General features: G+C 41.6%; 2 protein-coding genes across 5 annotated transcripts in view; both read left to right on the top strand.

Moving 5' to 3' along the window:
* The first annotated feature begins 357 nt into the window (after positions 1–357).
* On the top strand, positions 358–10,446 carry LOC124480099 (myc-associated zinc finger protein). Of its 3 annotated transcripts, XM_047039182.1 has the most exons (9): positions 358–610; positions 1,411–1,444; positions 1,705–1,855; positions 7,667–8,040; positions 8,217–8,482; positions 8,671–8,734; positions 9,148–9,319; positions 9,490–9,856; positions 10,064–10,446. In XM_047039182.1, the coding sequence occupies exons 2-8, from the start codon at positions 1,412–1,414 to the stop codon at positions 9,804–9,806; spliced, it is 1,377 nt and encodes a 458-aa protein (XP_046895138.1). In that variant the 5' UTR covers positions 358–610; position 1,411; the 3' UTR covers positions 9,807–9,856; positions 10,064–10,446. The 3 variants fall into 3 exon arrangements, with proteins under 3 accessions (XP_046895138.1, XP_046895136.1, XP_046895137.1); XM_047039180.1 differs by having other exon boundaries at positions 358–1,444; positions 1,702–1,855; XM_047039181.1 differs by having other exon boundaries at positions 358–1,444.
* Positions 10,447–10,954: 508 nt separating this feature from the next.
* nlk1 (nemo-like kinase, type 1) overlaps positions 10,955–16,171 on the top strand; it is a 33,701-nt gene continuing 28,484 nt past the window's right edge. For both annotated transcript variants that reach the window (XM_047039178.1, XM_047039179.1), the window contains exon 1: positions 10,955–12,894. In XM_047039178.1, coding sequence (XP_046895134.1) covers positions 12,587–12,894 — 308 coding nt within the window. In that variant the 5' untranslated portion in view covers positions 10,955–12,586. The remainder of the gene's footprint in view (positions 12,895–16,171) is intronic.

The raw sequence follows: 16,171 nt of genomic DNA on the forward strand, positions 1-16,171 counted from the left end.
ATAATTAATACAAATACGAAAGCCAGAGGTGTATAATACCCTCGTCAAGTCACAATTACAAAGACCTTCAAGTATACACATATTTTATAGCTCTCACATTCGGAGCATTGAAAATAGTTTACATATCGTTTAATTTTGAATAGACCCAAGGAGAGGCTTATTCAAATATTTGTTTGCATTCCTGTTTTATGTTTATTTGTATTTAAGAATGGATGCACATTAACATGATCACTTGGTTCCATCGTGTAAATGTGATGGACCTCTGGCCCCTATTATAATTTTGGTAGGAAAAGGTCAAAATTGACTTAACAAACCCCACAGTTGATGGCAGTGTCGTCATGCTTGCAAGTTGCATCTGCGCGTGCCTTTACCTTTAAGATGCGTGGGATATTGCCACTTGTCCGTCCTAGGTTTTCACTGAAGTGCAATCAGATGTTTACTTGAGCATGCTCAACACAAATAGCCTCTTAATGTTTCATACAAAGGATTGTTTGCTGTCTGGAATGTATTTGGAATATTATTATCTGTCGGCAAAGAAATTGAAACGGCGGGGGTGAAAGGACGGGACAATTGAAAACATCGCGCAGAGGAGAAGGGGCTCGAGAGGAGGGTGCATACACAACACACTTTCCCTTTAAACTGGGGAACAGCGCATAGATAGAGGGGGAGAATAGATTTTTTTAGGACAGTGAGACTGGGTGGGAGGGAGAGAGAAATTGAAAAAACGAGATGTCTCGATTGTAAAGCCTATGTGGAGTCATGGACTGCAGCCGAGCAGGAACACTCTAGCTAGGGACACGGTTTTTATGCAACACCGAGGCTTTGGAATTAATCGTTTTGGCCTTTTTGGAGCTATCGAAATAAATTTATCCTTCCCCCACGCATTATCAAAAAGCTGATTATAATTATTAACTTATTTACACCTCTCTGAATTTGCATGAGTTTTTCAGTATATCTTTTACTGTCAAATATTTTGTTATAATAAGCAATCTAATTGTATTTCATTTATATCCATCATTAAAAGCATGACATCAACCATTATGCCGTTTAGTTCTCGATAGTGTCAGCATATACATCGAATCTCGAGAGTTATTCAATAACTACTAAGCTACTAAACAAAATGATTAACACGAGTTTAACACTTAATTTTTAACATTCATGCTTTTAAAGACAAGGCATAACTGCCATATTTTACATCGCCTCAAAACTCGAATGAATATCTGTATACAAGTATGTTCTTAATTTCTTGTTGAGCAACATGACAATAACTTTCACACAGACAATTATCCAACTTAGATTTTAAATAGAGACTATCAGTTTGTAAAAGGCAGATTCATAGCCGTTAGCCTACAACTCCCCTTTTTAATACATTAAGCTTCTCATAAAAAGTATTTGTTGTCGTTTGTCCAGAATGGATACTTCTTGGAGTAATTTTCTGTTTCAGGTAAGTAACTGATGTATCTATCAACTGTGGGGCTCTCGCTCTCGCTCTCGCTCTCGCTCTCGCTCTCGCTCTCGCTCTCGCTCTCGCTCTCGCATTTTAGATATATTTGTTTAATCACCATGAAGTTTGTTAGTCGATTAAGAGTCAACAGATTTTCAGGAAGTGTAAAAATGCAAACCTATTTTCTAAAATAAAAATTGGACTACACAACAAATGCTGTTCTTCCATAGGGGTATGACATATTTTCCCTATTTCAGCAGACTGCCCCATCACAAACCCAGTCTGATCCACCACTTCAGTCACAGCTTCTGCCAGATATGTCTGGCTCGGCCCAGAGCCCCCCTTCAGAGCACATAGCCCATCCCCCATCTACCGTTGACACAGCTGCGCTGAGTGAGGAGCCTTTACCTGGTGAGTTATCTGAATAAGGCAGATTATGACAATTGCTGTTGAATGGGAAGTAAAACCTTAGTTTGACAAAACCAGCATTTTGCTGTTTTATTTTGATCACACTCTTAGCTCAATTATTGTTTCCATCCATCATCTTCCGCTTACCTAGGGTTGGGTAATGGTGGCAGCAGGCTAAGCAGGGTATTCCAGACTCTCCCCAAAAATACTTTCCAGCTCCTCTGCATGCCACCACAATGGATTTGAAATGAATGAACTGAGATGCAATTTAAGTGCAGACTTTCAACTTTAACCTCTAAATAATCCAGTTCAATTAGCCCAAATCGTCTAATGAGCCATACCCAAAGTAAATTGAAAGCTGTTCTTGAACAATTCGGAGTACATGTGACAGGTACGTAACAGACGTGGCCACGCTCCTTCACAAGGTCTACGGCCCGATGTTCGCCACTCGCTGGGCTCGAACACTCCACCTCTGACTTGCCAAGTGCGACCCCTACCAGCTACGCCAACGAAAAGCTAGCTCTTCGTTGACGCGGGTGGCCTGTTATATACTTGAGGAGTATATGACTTTCAAGGATTCACACCCGTTACACATGCATGGTCTCTTTTGAAAGGTGACACTGAAGTTATTTCCCCTGTCAGAAACCCTGTAAGTACTACTGGTTTTGAGTAATAGAAGCTTGAACACGGGTGAAATAGAATGTTTTTATTTCCACCTGAATTTGATTTTGCGTACAGATGCCTGCCGATGACTATAGGTGGGAGGTATTATCTGTAAAACACAATGGACCACAGCATGAAGCCCTGCCAACTCCAAGTCAAAAGTAGATTATATTACCACAAAAATATGAACATTTTACAATTTATTTTACAGGTTTAGGACCCCCTAACCTTTGGTCATATACTTTATCCATATTAGGATAAAAAGGTATTACTTTTCATAATTGTTGCCTCTCATAAAAGGTGGTACTTAGAGCCATCATATACCAGATCCAGGTCCCCCATTAGTATTGCTGATACACAGCAACTGAAGCATAGTGCTTTATCCAATTCATCAGTATTTATTTCTGATACTTCCCCAGACTATTAACAAATTATTATTTTGAATTATGTACTTGAGTTGGATGTATTTTTACTCATTTGCATTTATTTTTATTATTATTTCGACTTTGTATTTCTGAAAATACTGCTTGGTTTGTGATTTAAAGATCAATGAGTTATAACTATGTAATGAATAATTACTAGTGAGTGCACAGTGCCTGTGATGCAGTCGGTGATTAACATGCCAGTGAAACACACAAACACAGAATACTTGAATTATGGATAGGGCACAGTACCCGCAATGATGTTAGTGACACAGATTTTTGAATTATAGATGGTGCAGTGCTCGTGATGCAGCTAGCAATGACAGTTCTCCTCAGTGGCTATGGTACCTATATTTCTCAGATCACAGTTTAAATTCTCTGTCATCTCTGAAGTTCTTGTTCAACCTCCGCATCATATATTCAAATAATTTTTTCGCGTGCAATTTTTCATTATCTTAAACAAATGATTATGTAGCCTAAGAGGTGTTTGCTATGTGTATATTCATGTTTCTATTTTTTCTTTGTGCTATGCAATGCTGTTAAATAGTCTTGGATATGACACGACAACTGACCGATGACACAAACTTTGTACGAACATTGTTCCTGTCACTATATACATGCCTTTAGAAAATGGCCAAGGAGGTTTTGTGGTAGTAATTGCGCCCATGTCCGTGATGCGCACTGTTGACTATAATGTTGTAGTTGATTTGGTGTTGAGAGCTATGTGCACATTTGCAATATGCGGATAATATTTACATCAGTTAACACATTGCTTTATGTAACAAAATTCACAAATCTATACTGAAATTATCCACTTTATATTGTTGTGCTGTTAGCTAGCCAGCATTTCATCCATAAAGGAAACCCTTTGAAAGCAGCACTGCAAACTAATTGTAGCTACTAACTGTTACAGGGGTAGTGGTGGTGGACCCTAGTGCACAACACAGACTAACAAAACGATGAGGTATGGTCCAGAAAGGGTTTAATGCCTGGGTTATTGCAGAGTGGAATGGCAGTGACAAAACAGATGGGATAGGCAGGGTAGGCTGTGCAGGGGTTTGGCAGGGTGTCAAGGTAGGCTGGTGATCCTGGAGGAACAGGTAAAAAACAAAGGTAGCGAAACAAATTATGATATCACAAAAACACTTCTAACTGACTATATTCAGTAGGTAACCAAGAGCATGACTACCAAGGTAGACAAAACTATAATCCACGATAAATGATGTGAAAACCAGGGTTGATATGCTGCAGGGCTGATGAGTTGATGGGAGACAGGTGTTGAGACTGAGGCAATGTGTGTGTGTAATTGGGAACAGAAGACCATGGCCACACCCACCACAGAAAGACACAGAAACAAACAATGACCGCCGCTAGGTGGCAGAGGTAGAGGGCATGACACTAACCTTCCAGCTATACCTACTGAAATAACCCATCCACTTTAAATATTGTCTTTATCTTAGTTAGCTAGCCAGAATTTCATCAGTAAAATAGTCTTGGATTTTCTGTGACTTAAAAAATATTGTTCATGTGCCTGTTTTCAGCTTGCTATTTCGATATAGTTTCGGGAGACCCCTGGGTCAACCAAGCCCAAAACCCTCCTTCTTCAGCATGACAGCTTCCTTCATCGCCAGTGTCCATGAGCAGGTTCTTAGGTTGCCACCAGGACAGGCATCGATTACCTTTTAGCCTCAGCTCCTCGGTTTCCATGTCTCCTACCTCCCCTGTAATGCATGACAAATTCTTCCGGAGGAAGACCTCACAAACAGGGGCCTCTGTCAGACGTTCCCAGGCCACCCTTACTACACATTTGGGTTCACCAGGTCTGTCCGGCAGTTTCCCCTCCTGTCTGATCCAACTCACCACCAGTTGCAAAGCACCCGAACCCAATGCCTGTCTCTGTGGATGGTTGGCCCACAGGGCGGCAGCTCCATGTTGCTCATCTGAGCACCATGGGTCAAGGCTTGGCCACCAGACGCTCGCTGGTGAGCACCCCTCCCAGGTCTGGCTCCAGGAGGGTGTCCTGGTTTCACTTTTCTGGGCGAGGTAATGCAGCTGCCTACTCTTCAATTAATATGGAATCTTGTGAATCGCTCTAAGTCTGGTCCCTCTTCCAGGACCAATTTACCCTGGGCAGCCCTACCAGGAGCTGTTGCCCAGGACAACACAGCTCCCAGGATCAATGTTCCCTCTAATTGTTTTCTGCACTGAGCAACTAGAAATCTGTCTGAGCGCATTGTGTGATTTTTAAAAAGTGTTTACAATGGGTATAACAGAATGAACTTTTTGTGTCAAGTGATGTCAAGTTTTAAGTAATCAAGTTTCCACTCGGCCCAAGTTTTCCTGGTGGTAAACTCACCTTTTATTTTCGCCTCTGAGCAAAGTTAGCAGAAAACCCCGCTAGCTTCTCCATAGCTAAATATATCAGAAATCTTCACCAGCCTACCTGGACCATTGCTTGTGTCTATTTGAATGATTTAATCAAGCCATTCGTGTTTAAATGTAATACGTCCCCTTTTTTGGCAACGTTCCTGATTTTTGTTTAGCCATTGCTGCATTGCTAGTCAAAGCTTGAGCTGAGCGCAAAATGGACGTTAGATAGAATGTTCAAATGTAACATTATTTTTGTAATTGTATTGTAATTGGCTGAGTAGCCTTGAGTGACATTGAAACGTATTAAGTAAGCTTCGCCGCCACATGATTTGGTTGAATGTTTGACTCAAATGTCCCAGTTAGAAATGTGTATGTGTGGCGGCCTGCGGAAACCCTTCACATCGTGAAAATGTGACTTTCTGTGTATTATACATATTTGGAAACTACAAACTCTTGAATACAAATCAGTTTAAATCACAAAACAACTGAAGTTACATCATTTTAAAGTTGACCTGTGTCTAAAAGTGATAAGGGAGACAACTGCATTCAAAGATTCCATTCTTCTGTGGCAAATATGGAAAGGAAATCCTTTTGTTCATAATCACGTTGTGAATGTAAATTTCAGTTTAAGTATAGGCTACATTAATAATTTATCAGAAAGTTATTTTTAGGTTTAACAGCCTGACTTGATTGATCAGTTGTTTGGGCCTGCTGCAGCACTCAAAAGAACTGGCAAACTGAGCATTTGATTTGACATGGCTTGAAAATCTTGATAGCTGTCCAAAAACAGTTGGTGTTGCTGTTGGTGTAGCTGTTTTTTTATAAGTAATCCTATACTTCTTGTACATTACAATGAAGTTTAGGGTGTTAACAAGACAAAACATCAAAAATCTCAATTTTGACAGAAAACTATTTTTGAACTTTTATGGCTTATAGCCAACAATGAGCGGCCACGACATCCGATGGGTTTCCGCAGGACGCCACCAAAGTTGGGTAACGTTACTTTTTAAAGTAACTAATTACAGTTACTAGTTACATTTCTTGTAAAGTAACTATTTAGGTTACTTAGTTACTTGCCGTAGAGAGTAAGGCGTTAAGTTACTTTTGCGTTACATTAAGAAAATTATTTTATTTCTAAGACAATTCACCTTGGTCACTCTTATGCCCAGAAGGCACATTTAATGGGTTGACCTCAGCAGTAGAACATATTTGACTGAATAGGCTACAGCAATTCGGATCAAGGTAATAATCTACCATAATGAAAAGCAATATTTGCATGAAGTTCTTGAATCAAGAAACTCTTTAATCAATAAATAATTTAGTAAAATGCCAGGCAGAAGTCTAGTAGTTAGCTAGCTCTACAATTTACCGGGGCTAGGTATATGGTAGCAAAATGGTGTTCACTTCACCTATATACTGAACCAGACTTTACTTACTGTAATATCATCTTAAATCCGCTGCAACGATACAGCGACGCATCACACAAGCTTGACTTCAAATACATTATTTAATTCGACATTACGTAGGGCTACTGTACATGCAAGTCTTAAATAACTATTGAGCTGGTATGCTCCATGACGCCGGGTAAGTTGGTCTTGTGAGACTGCTCACCAAAAGAACGAAGAGGAACCCACTAGCATTATCATAGGTACCTAGGTTTGCAAAAAGTAGCTTCAACTTTCCTAGACTTTTTGCTTCATGCTGAGGGCTCGCGACCAAAAGACCAACTTGAGTAAGACGTTACTTTTTTTAACAAGGATTTTTTTTTTTTTACAGATTCAATTAAATAAGTGACGCGCTAAGTTACTCGTTTCCTAACAAAAGTTGTCTGATATTGTACACACTGTTACATTGTAACGCGTTACACCCAACACTGGCCCCACACATATACTCCTAGAGCACACTTTCGGTCCACCTTCCAATTTCAAGACACCTGTTCTTATTGAATACTTAATGACTTGAACACACTTACACATGCATGAGATGGGTAGGGGAAGAGTGATGTTGTCACACCAAAGCCACAGCTGCTACAGACAGGAAGGAACCACTCGTGTCCTCTGGTTAATGAAAGCAGCAAGTATTCACACATACACTCACCTTATTTAGAGGTAAATTGAGAGATCCCACTATAAAAAGGGGAGTTTCACAAAAAATACCTTTCCATGCTACCCCTGTGTCTCCTTGTGCCCATCACTTGTGTGTGTCAGGAATTAAAAAAAAGAGGGGGGTGGAGAAGCAGTAATTGTATAAGAGAGTCCAGAAGATAGTTTTTGATGCTACATATAGAAATCACACTGACTTTTACTGTCATTCACCCGTTTTGTCACGCACAGCTAATTTTTTTTCCCCTTATTTTCAGTGAAATCAGTTTCAAAGACCAGTCGCTCAACTCATATCTGTGCCACATGTAATAAGCAGTTTAAGAACAGTTACAACCTCCGACGCCACCAGTCGGTACACACGGGCATCAAGATGAAGGACAGAGCAACCAGGGAGACAGAAGAGGGGGGCAAGGGGGGAGGAGGACGTGTGGAAAGACAAACTGTGCCTCTTTCCCTACTCCATCTCTCTCTTCCCCCTCCTCCTCCGCCACCTCAACCTGAGCCCCTCCCTCAACCTACCCCCCTCAATAACCAAGATAGCGAAACTGTGTCCATTGCAACAGCAACTGTTACCATGGCTGCAGCCCAGGCTATCCAAACTGCAGTGGTGGTTGTGGGGTCAATGGAACAGGTGGGTTGGAACTTTTGTGGCATGATGTGATTTGCTTTTCTTTCATAGGGCGTATTCTTCAAGAGATTAATTTGTTGTGAGAACAAAAAAATGTTTTAAGTCATGCAACCGTTGAACATAGTGTACAAGAAAACTATGTGGCTTTCGCTGAATGTCCCTCATACTTTCCCATATAGAACCCACCCAACCCCAACTTGAACACAAACCCAAACTCTACCCAAGTGCGGAAAAACCATGGCTGTGAAGCATGTGGAAAGGCCTTCCGGGATGTGTACCATCTGAACCGTCACCGACTTTCTCACTCTGATGAAAAGCCCTACTCCTGCCCAATTTGTCAGCAGCGTTTCAAGAGGAAAGACCGCATGAGCTACCATGTGCGATCGCACCAGGGTGGCGTAGAGAAACCCTACGTGTGTCCGCACTGTGCCAAGGCTTTTTCACGGTGAGTAGTAAGTTGAATTGGTAGGTTTGGGTAGTTAGTGTTACTTTGATCTGAATTTTTGGTGCACTGTTCACCTTTTTACATAGATGATCCCTCTCAATATACTTTCACATGTACACAGAATATTGTATGAATTCACTTTTAGGCCTATCTTCTTGTTTTATACTTTGTAAATGTTGGTGTTTCAGACCTGACCATCTCAACAGTCATGTTCGACAGGTGCACTCCACTGAGAGACCCTTCAAGTGCACGGTAATCTTCACAGTCATACTCGTTGTCCATGTCCTTTTTGTCTCTGAAAGTACATTTGAGGACTTCATCTCAGTTTACCGTGAACAATACATGCAATAATACATTGTAGTATTTCGATGGACCACAAGTGTGGACCACACTTTTTACATCAATATTTCAGACTTATGGGTTTTTCTGAAGTTCTGATAATATTCCCTGACGTTTGACCTTTAATGCATTATGGCTCCTCTGCCTTTTACTTGGTGTCTCACTTTCAACAAACACATTGTTAACATATAAGATACAGTAGTACTATAGTTCATCATGGTAATAGTGAGATAACATTGTTAATCTGTTCATGAATTTGTTGCAATGGTTGCTGACATGATTTCTTGCACACATCTATGCGTCTTTGTGTTTTATGTTCTGTACAGACCTGCACATCTGCATTTGCAACTCGGGACCGTCTTCGTGCCCATTTGATCCGCCATGAGGAGAAGGTGCCATGTCACATCTGTGGCAAGCTGCTATCAGCAGCCTACATCACTGATCACATGAGAGTCCACAACCAATCTCAGCACCATGCCTGCCACCTGTGCAACCGGAGTGAGGGCAACTATTTCCTTCAAATCAACATTAGTTTCAATGGATATTACTTCTGTAGGATTTTTTACACCTACCCTACTAAATTATCTAACCCCTCTGTCTTAATAGACATTCTCATACTCAATCCCACTTTGCTCTTTCTGTTATGCTCTCTCTCTCTCTATTGTCAGGCTTCACAACCCTCACCTATCTGCGTGTCCATGCCCAGAAGCACCATGGGCAGGAGTGGAAGGAGAGTGGAGGGGCACGGGGCAGCTTTGGTGGAACAGGTGCTGGAGGAGTTTTGCTTTGCCAGTTATGTGGGGTCCAGTGCAAGACAATCACGCAGCTTCAGGGCCACATGGGCACACACACAACTCCTCAAAGTGCCCCCAGTCCATCCAGCCCCGTGGGCACTACCAGCGTTGCCGTGACCGTGTCGGGTAGTACCCCTGTGGGACTTCTGGTGACGGACTGCTCCAGCATCGCCCCTCAGCCCCATAGTTAGCTTACCGGACTGAGGGGGGGACTCAACAGTGAACATTGAAGACTTCAGAGGTGAGAGTGCACATGACATTTCACATAACTCAGTCAGACAAGGTGTACAACTTCAAATTTATTTTGTCATTGTCTTATTGCATGTGCCAATTTTGAATGTTGTAATGCTGTTTTCGTACACATGCATGGGTGTGCGTGAAGACCATGAAGAGAGTTCGGTTTGTCCTTACTACCTGCTTCTGTATGCTATTGTCCATATTCCAACAGTTTTACCTCCTCCACTGCCAAAGGTGGATCGAGAACGAGAGATGATCATGAATTCCTCCAACTATTTGTCCAATCAGCCCTTACTGCCAAATTGTATACACTGCAGGACTTGGACTTGATGCATAAGCTCCAAATAGAGAACACTTATTTGAAGCTGTGATTATAAACTTTTCCCACGGCAAAATAAGTCAAAGCTATTATATGCTTGCCTCAACACAAGACAAAACACAGTAGAGTTGTAAAGTACAAATACAAGGAACTATTGTGGTGTTCTGTTTTCCATCTCCCTTTGAACCCTAGTACAAGCCTGGTCCTAACCAGACTCTCGTACATTTCATTTGTACAGAGAGTCTGGCCTCGCTCCATTGACAAGCGTTGACTTCCTTGTAGGCGGGTACTCTGTTGAAGTTTAAAACTATTGGATCTGCCTAGAGCCACTCTGATCTGCCATAACCAATCGCTAGTGTTTGCCTTAGCAAATTCCTTCACCACTGTAACAGAGCTAGCTGCCGTAGCTGGAAAATCAAACTGTTCCCGAACCCCGTGGGGAGGAGGGCCACATAATCATGGCCACCAACAAAACTCAGCAAAACTTGCTCCGGCTTTAGCTGTTGGATATTCGGCAGCGTTGCCACTACGGACCGAATGTCTTCGCTCGCATCTTTCTCCACCGCCATTACGGAACTACAACACAAACTAGCGCACAACATCAACGTCATTGTTCTCAGCCACTCCCTCTGTTGGCTGATTGTCCGGTTGAAAATCAAACGGAAAAATCTGACTTAGGTTCCTAATTGCCAGACCTAGTACAGATGCAAAATCAAAATTGAGCGGAAGTACGTAGGAGGGCAGAGCCAGGCTGGGGGGGGGAGAATGAAATGGTGGAGGTTGGTTTAATTTTCTTTTGTATTATTTTCACAGATTACCCTGTGATCTCTTGACCTTTACAAATGCATCTCAGACCAAATTAATGTACAATTCCCTGAAAACACTTGGCCCATCATGCATTTTGATATTGTCAAACTGAATGTTTATTTATAATGCTACTGTACTTCTTAGACACTGGATGTGCAACATTTATTGACTTACAATTATATTTCCGTTATAATTGTCTGGATGCTGATTTGTAATTTATCTCAAAGTGTAATTGATATGAAAAATAATTTGTATCTGTGATTTTTTTTGTGAGGCTGTACGATATTGATGTTATTCTGTATAAATACCCGATAATAAAGCATCAGACTGTAAGATGAACGTAAATATTACAATCAACGGTCAGTGCTGGTGATGTGGAAAAACTGAATTATGTTGACTGAAATCACATTGCAATTATAATTAAGTATATGCGAAATCGATGTCCTCTATGGGGAGATTGTTTACAACGGTATTCAAACCATCCCCCACACCCCCAAACTCAGAACTCCTCCTACTTAGCTAACTCGCTCGCACTATTAGAAACAGCTGACCAACAAAGAAGAAAATAAAGATTTTAGGAGATTGGAAAAGTTAGACGGAAGAAAAATCAGCGATGGACTATTGCACATCGCTGTCGACGGCTCGATAACGGACATTTTTCTTTGCAAACATTGGATACGTCATGGCTAGGTTAGGAAGGTAGCTAGCGAAATTGTAAGTCTAACTAGCAAATGTTAGCTTGCTATGGTTCTAGCAACACAACCGTAACCATACTTTCTGAACTGCCGAGGATGACCAGATTGCTGTGCTCTTATGTATAAAAATTGGGATCTGGTATATTTTTATTATCGGGCATTTTGTTACACTTTTTATTACAACTATATTCTTACACAAAAAACAATAAATAGGTCAGGTTAGCTGGCTGCCTAATTACAGAGCTTATGGGTCAAGGAACAGCTTAGCTATTGAATTGGCGCATGCCAGCTAGCTACAGTACAGTACGCTTTATCTTATGTCATTGACAATTCAATTGCCAATTTAATTGGCATACTCACGCTCGACATGATTTGTTATGTACGACGATTGGGCACAGTGCAACCCATCTAAATGTACTTCGACGTTGACCTGCAATTGTACATATTAGCACCAGTGCTAACTAACTTTTTAGGCGTTAGCTAGAACTAGCTAATGTACCTGATAGCAGAAACCAGACAAAGCAACCAGACATTGCTAGGTAGCTAGCTATGTTGCATGTCAAGTCAGCTTTGCATAGCCTTTTACCTCCTACTAGCACGTTAAAGTTAGTCTGTTGGTTAAATTGAACCACCTGCTATCTAATATGTTTGGTGGATAGCTAGTTATTAATCATAGCTAAAACATACTTGAATATACCTTGTCCGCTTTCTAGCGGGACTGTTTGTCAATCGAAACAAAGATGTGTTCAGCTGTCAGCGCTGGTTTGGTAGCTATTTAGCTAACTTGGCACACACAAAGTAATAGCAGATGAATGCAACGCCCACAGAAACGGCTAGGTTGGTAAAGCTCTAGTGGCTACGTTGCTAGCTGCTTATAGTTAAAACAGTTCCGTTTATAGAGGTCTGTAAAATAATGGCATTCCATAGTACCGGTCGGCAGGCGGTGTGTAGTAACTTGTTCCCCGGCTCTGAGTTAGGCCTTAAGTATTTCTGCGTCAACACATCCACTGGAGGTACTTCCACGGGCCTCAGTGCAACACCGAATCTGACTGGCCCCACTGCCCCGGCGGGGACTCCTCGCCACCCTACATCTCTTGTGGGAAGCACCGGCGGCGGGGCTGCTGTACCTCAGCCTTATAGTAACCCAGCCAGTGAAGTGCCAAGCCCAGCCGAAATGGAGCCGGATCGCCCAATCGGTTATGGAGCATTTGGTGTGGTCTGGTAAGTTGTTTCTTTTTAAGAGTTTATTTTCAGTCTTAATGAGGTTTCTCTTGACAACTATTCTGTATGTTAAATTCAGTTCAGAAAAAAATGTAGTGTAGGTATGGCAGCCATTCCATTCCAGTGTCTGTTGAATTCCAACACAAGTACACCTCATTCTAATTAACTAGTGCACAGTACCCGTGATGCAGTCAGTGATTACGACGTCAGTGAACCACACAAATACAGATTACTGGAACGATAGATGGTGCACAGTGCTTGTGATAAAATTGATGGCACATACACAAATACACACACACACATTTCTGGAATTATAGATAGAAGGTGCCTGTGATGCAGCTGGAGATGACAGTTCTTCTCGGTGGCTTTGGTAGGTTACATATAGTTCTCAGATCACAATTGTTAGCGAGGCTAACAGATGAAAAGTGAATCACCAAACAACAACAACAAACAGGTTGGCTACAACCTTAATCTAAACAGCTAGTGCAAACTTGCTGCAAAAGTGATGACGAGTGGTTAGGGCTGTCCTCACTCTGGTTGATATGCTCTTGGTCGACTAAGATTTTGAGTCGAGCTGCCGTATGGCAGTGTGAGATTTGATTCCCGCTTGTGTCACCATTGCTGAATTAAAGAAATGTTCTACAGAAATTGTAGATTATATTATTTAAGACAAATAAAGCAACTCAGAAAAAAAAAAAAATATATATATATATATATTAAAGGAGACATGACATGAAAACCTCATAAAATGAAGTTATTTAACATTAATGAGTTCCTCTAGCCTGCCTTTGGTCCCCCAGTGGCTAGAATTTTCGATAGGTCTAAACAAAGCCCTGGGTGTTCTTCTCCGCCTTTGACAAAATGAAGGCTCAAACGCTCTGTTTGAAAATCTCCTCCAAGTGACGTAGATACGAGGAAGGTTACCTCCCCTCTCTCTGCTTTGGCCGCCCAGATCATCTGGCCCGCCCATGAGAAACTAAGCTACCACCGTGCAAGGGCGAGTGCGATATCGGTTTTTCCTGGAGAGACATCATGGTGAGGAAACAAACGAAGCATAACAGTTGCTCAGTGCTTGGATGTACAAATGCAAGAAAAATCTTTTTTTTAGTTCCTTCATCCGACCCTTTGCACAACCAGTATCTTAATTGTATTTTCGCTGGAAATGCGCCAACACAACTTCCCAAAGTTTTGTATGTCTGCGCCAACAATTTCAGCCACTACTGTTTCCTCAACTTGAGCCAACACAAAGCTGGCCTTGCTGAAATTAAATTCTGGATCATTACTAAATCTCCTTGGTCAAGCTACAAACCTTGGACAAGTAAGTTAACTAACGCTATATCATTTTGTTGCTTTACTGTATATGGTTACCTAGCTTGCTACCCTTAGAATGTGGCTGTAACATTAGCTCTGCAGCTAACAGCTGAGTTACTGTTGCTAATGTAAAGATAAATGGCATCAAGTTTGTGTGTGAATAAAAAGCAGTGTTTCCCACAGATTAGAAATCTAGTTGTGGCGGGGAGGGGGGTGGGGGTTGTCAGACCGGGGGGGGGGGGGGGGCCGTAATAATTCCTTTGTTAATAATTCGTTACACAGTTAATTTTTTTATAATTTGTTACATTAAATATTAATCCTAAAGGATTCACACCTTCACAAAATTAACAACAACTAATATATCATTTCTGCATTGTGCATGTAGCCACGCTAGTGCTAAACAACTATTTAACTGGTCGGCTCCAGGATGCCGGGTAAGTAGCTAGCTCCTGAGACTTCTCACCAAAAGAACGAAGGGGAACCTTCGAGTAAGGTACCTAGCGAAAAGTAGCCTCAACTTTCCTCGACTTTTAGCTACGGCACTAATGCTGAAAGCTTGCTGATATAGCTGTTGGTCTTACTAGAACGGCGTATGTATGCATTGTTGCTACGAGTGCTGACGTTGTGACTGTGCATATGTGAGAAAGACGCATGAGTGACAGAGAGACGGAGGAAGGGCAGGGGAAAGGAAATGCAGCTGAACGAATACGCTACGTGTTTTAACCTAAATAGCGATTAAAAAAAAATGTTTCACGAAACGCAATATGTGGCGGCCGGTGTTGATTCTGTGGCGCACCGCCACAAATTAGTCTGTGTGGGAAACACTGCGCCAGTGTTGTACACGTCTTTGTTATTTGGATAACCGTTATGCTGTTGGTGTTATGGCGTGCGCGATATCCGCCTTTCCCCTCATTTAAATTATTATGAGTGTGCACCTTTGCACACCAGGGTGATCAGATGAGAATGGGCAAATTCGAAGCATCTTACAACAACAGGGCTACGAGCTAGCTGAGTTACTGTCGCCAATGTAAAGGTAGATGGCATCAAGTGTGTGTGTGTGAATACAAACGCTGTAACGCGAGTGTTGTACCCTTCTTTGTTATTTGGATAACCGTTCTGCTGTTGGTGTTATGGCTCGCAATATCCACCTTTCTCCTCATTGAAATGACTGAGTGTGCACTTCTGCAAACCAGGGTGATCAGATGAGAATGGCTAAATTCGATGCATCTTACAGCAACGGGGGCTACGAGCCATTGCGATACATCCATTGTAAACATTAGCGCATGTTGCCGCCCCTCTCCTCTTCATTAGCATTTAAAGCTACAGACACAGAAACAGCGCGTTTTGAGGAAAGCTCATTGAGGGACTGCTCACAGTGGCTGTAACTATGCACCAAAGCTGAATTTTGGGAAAGATACTACAGATACAGTATTAGGGGACCACTAATTCTTATATAAAAGTATCCAAAAACAGCATTTCATGTCTCCTTTAAAAAGAAAAATGTGTTATTGTTTTCCCTCGTCAATCTGTGCTTTGTTTTGTTCGTTTTTTGCACACGGCACGAGCTCAATTGTCTGCCGAACTACAAACTCTGCCATAGCCTACTTTGTCGGTGTTATTAGGCAAAATTGCAAAGAAATTTGTGGTATGGCAGCATTTAATTTACAGTACATTTACAAAGTACTTTTATCACCCAAACAAAAGTACCCCTGGACTAAAAGTACCCCCAGGACAAATCCTCAAAATGTAATAAAAGTACCCCCCGGAAAATTGCCAAATCAGCACACAAACTGTGTCCATATGCTATCAAAATGTGTTCCTACCGGTGTAAGTGTGCATCTTTTACTGTCACTTACAATCAGGAATAGAAATGGACAGCAAATATACCATTGCTAAGGTAACCTTGTGTGTACAGAGAGACTCTGGGTAGACACTATTATTAAGGATCTCTGTCACTAGATTCGCT

Source organism: Hypomesus transpacificus, chromosome 17 (assembly GCF_021917145.1).
Source record: "Hypomesus transpacificus isolate Combined female chromosome 17, fHypTra1, whole genome shotgun sequence".
Taxonomy (NCBI): Eukaryota; Metazoa; Chordata; class Actinopteri; order Osmeriformes; family Osmeridae; genus Hypomesus; species Hypomesus transpacificus.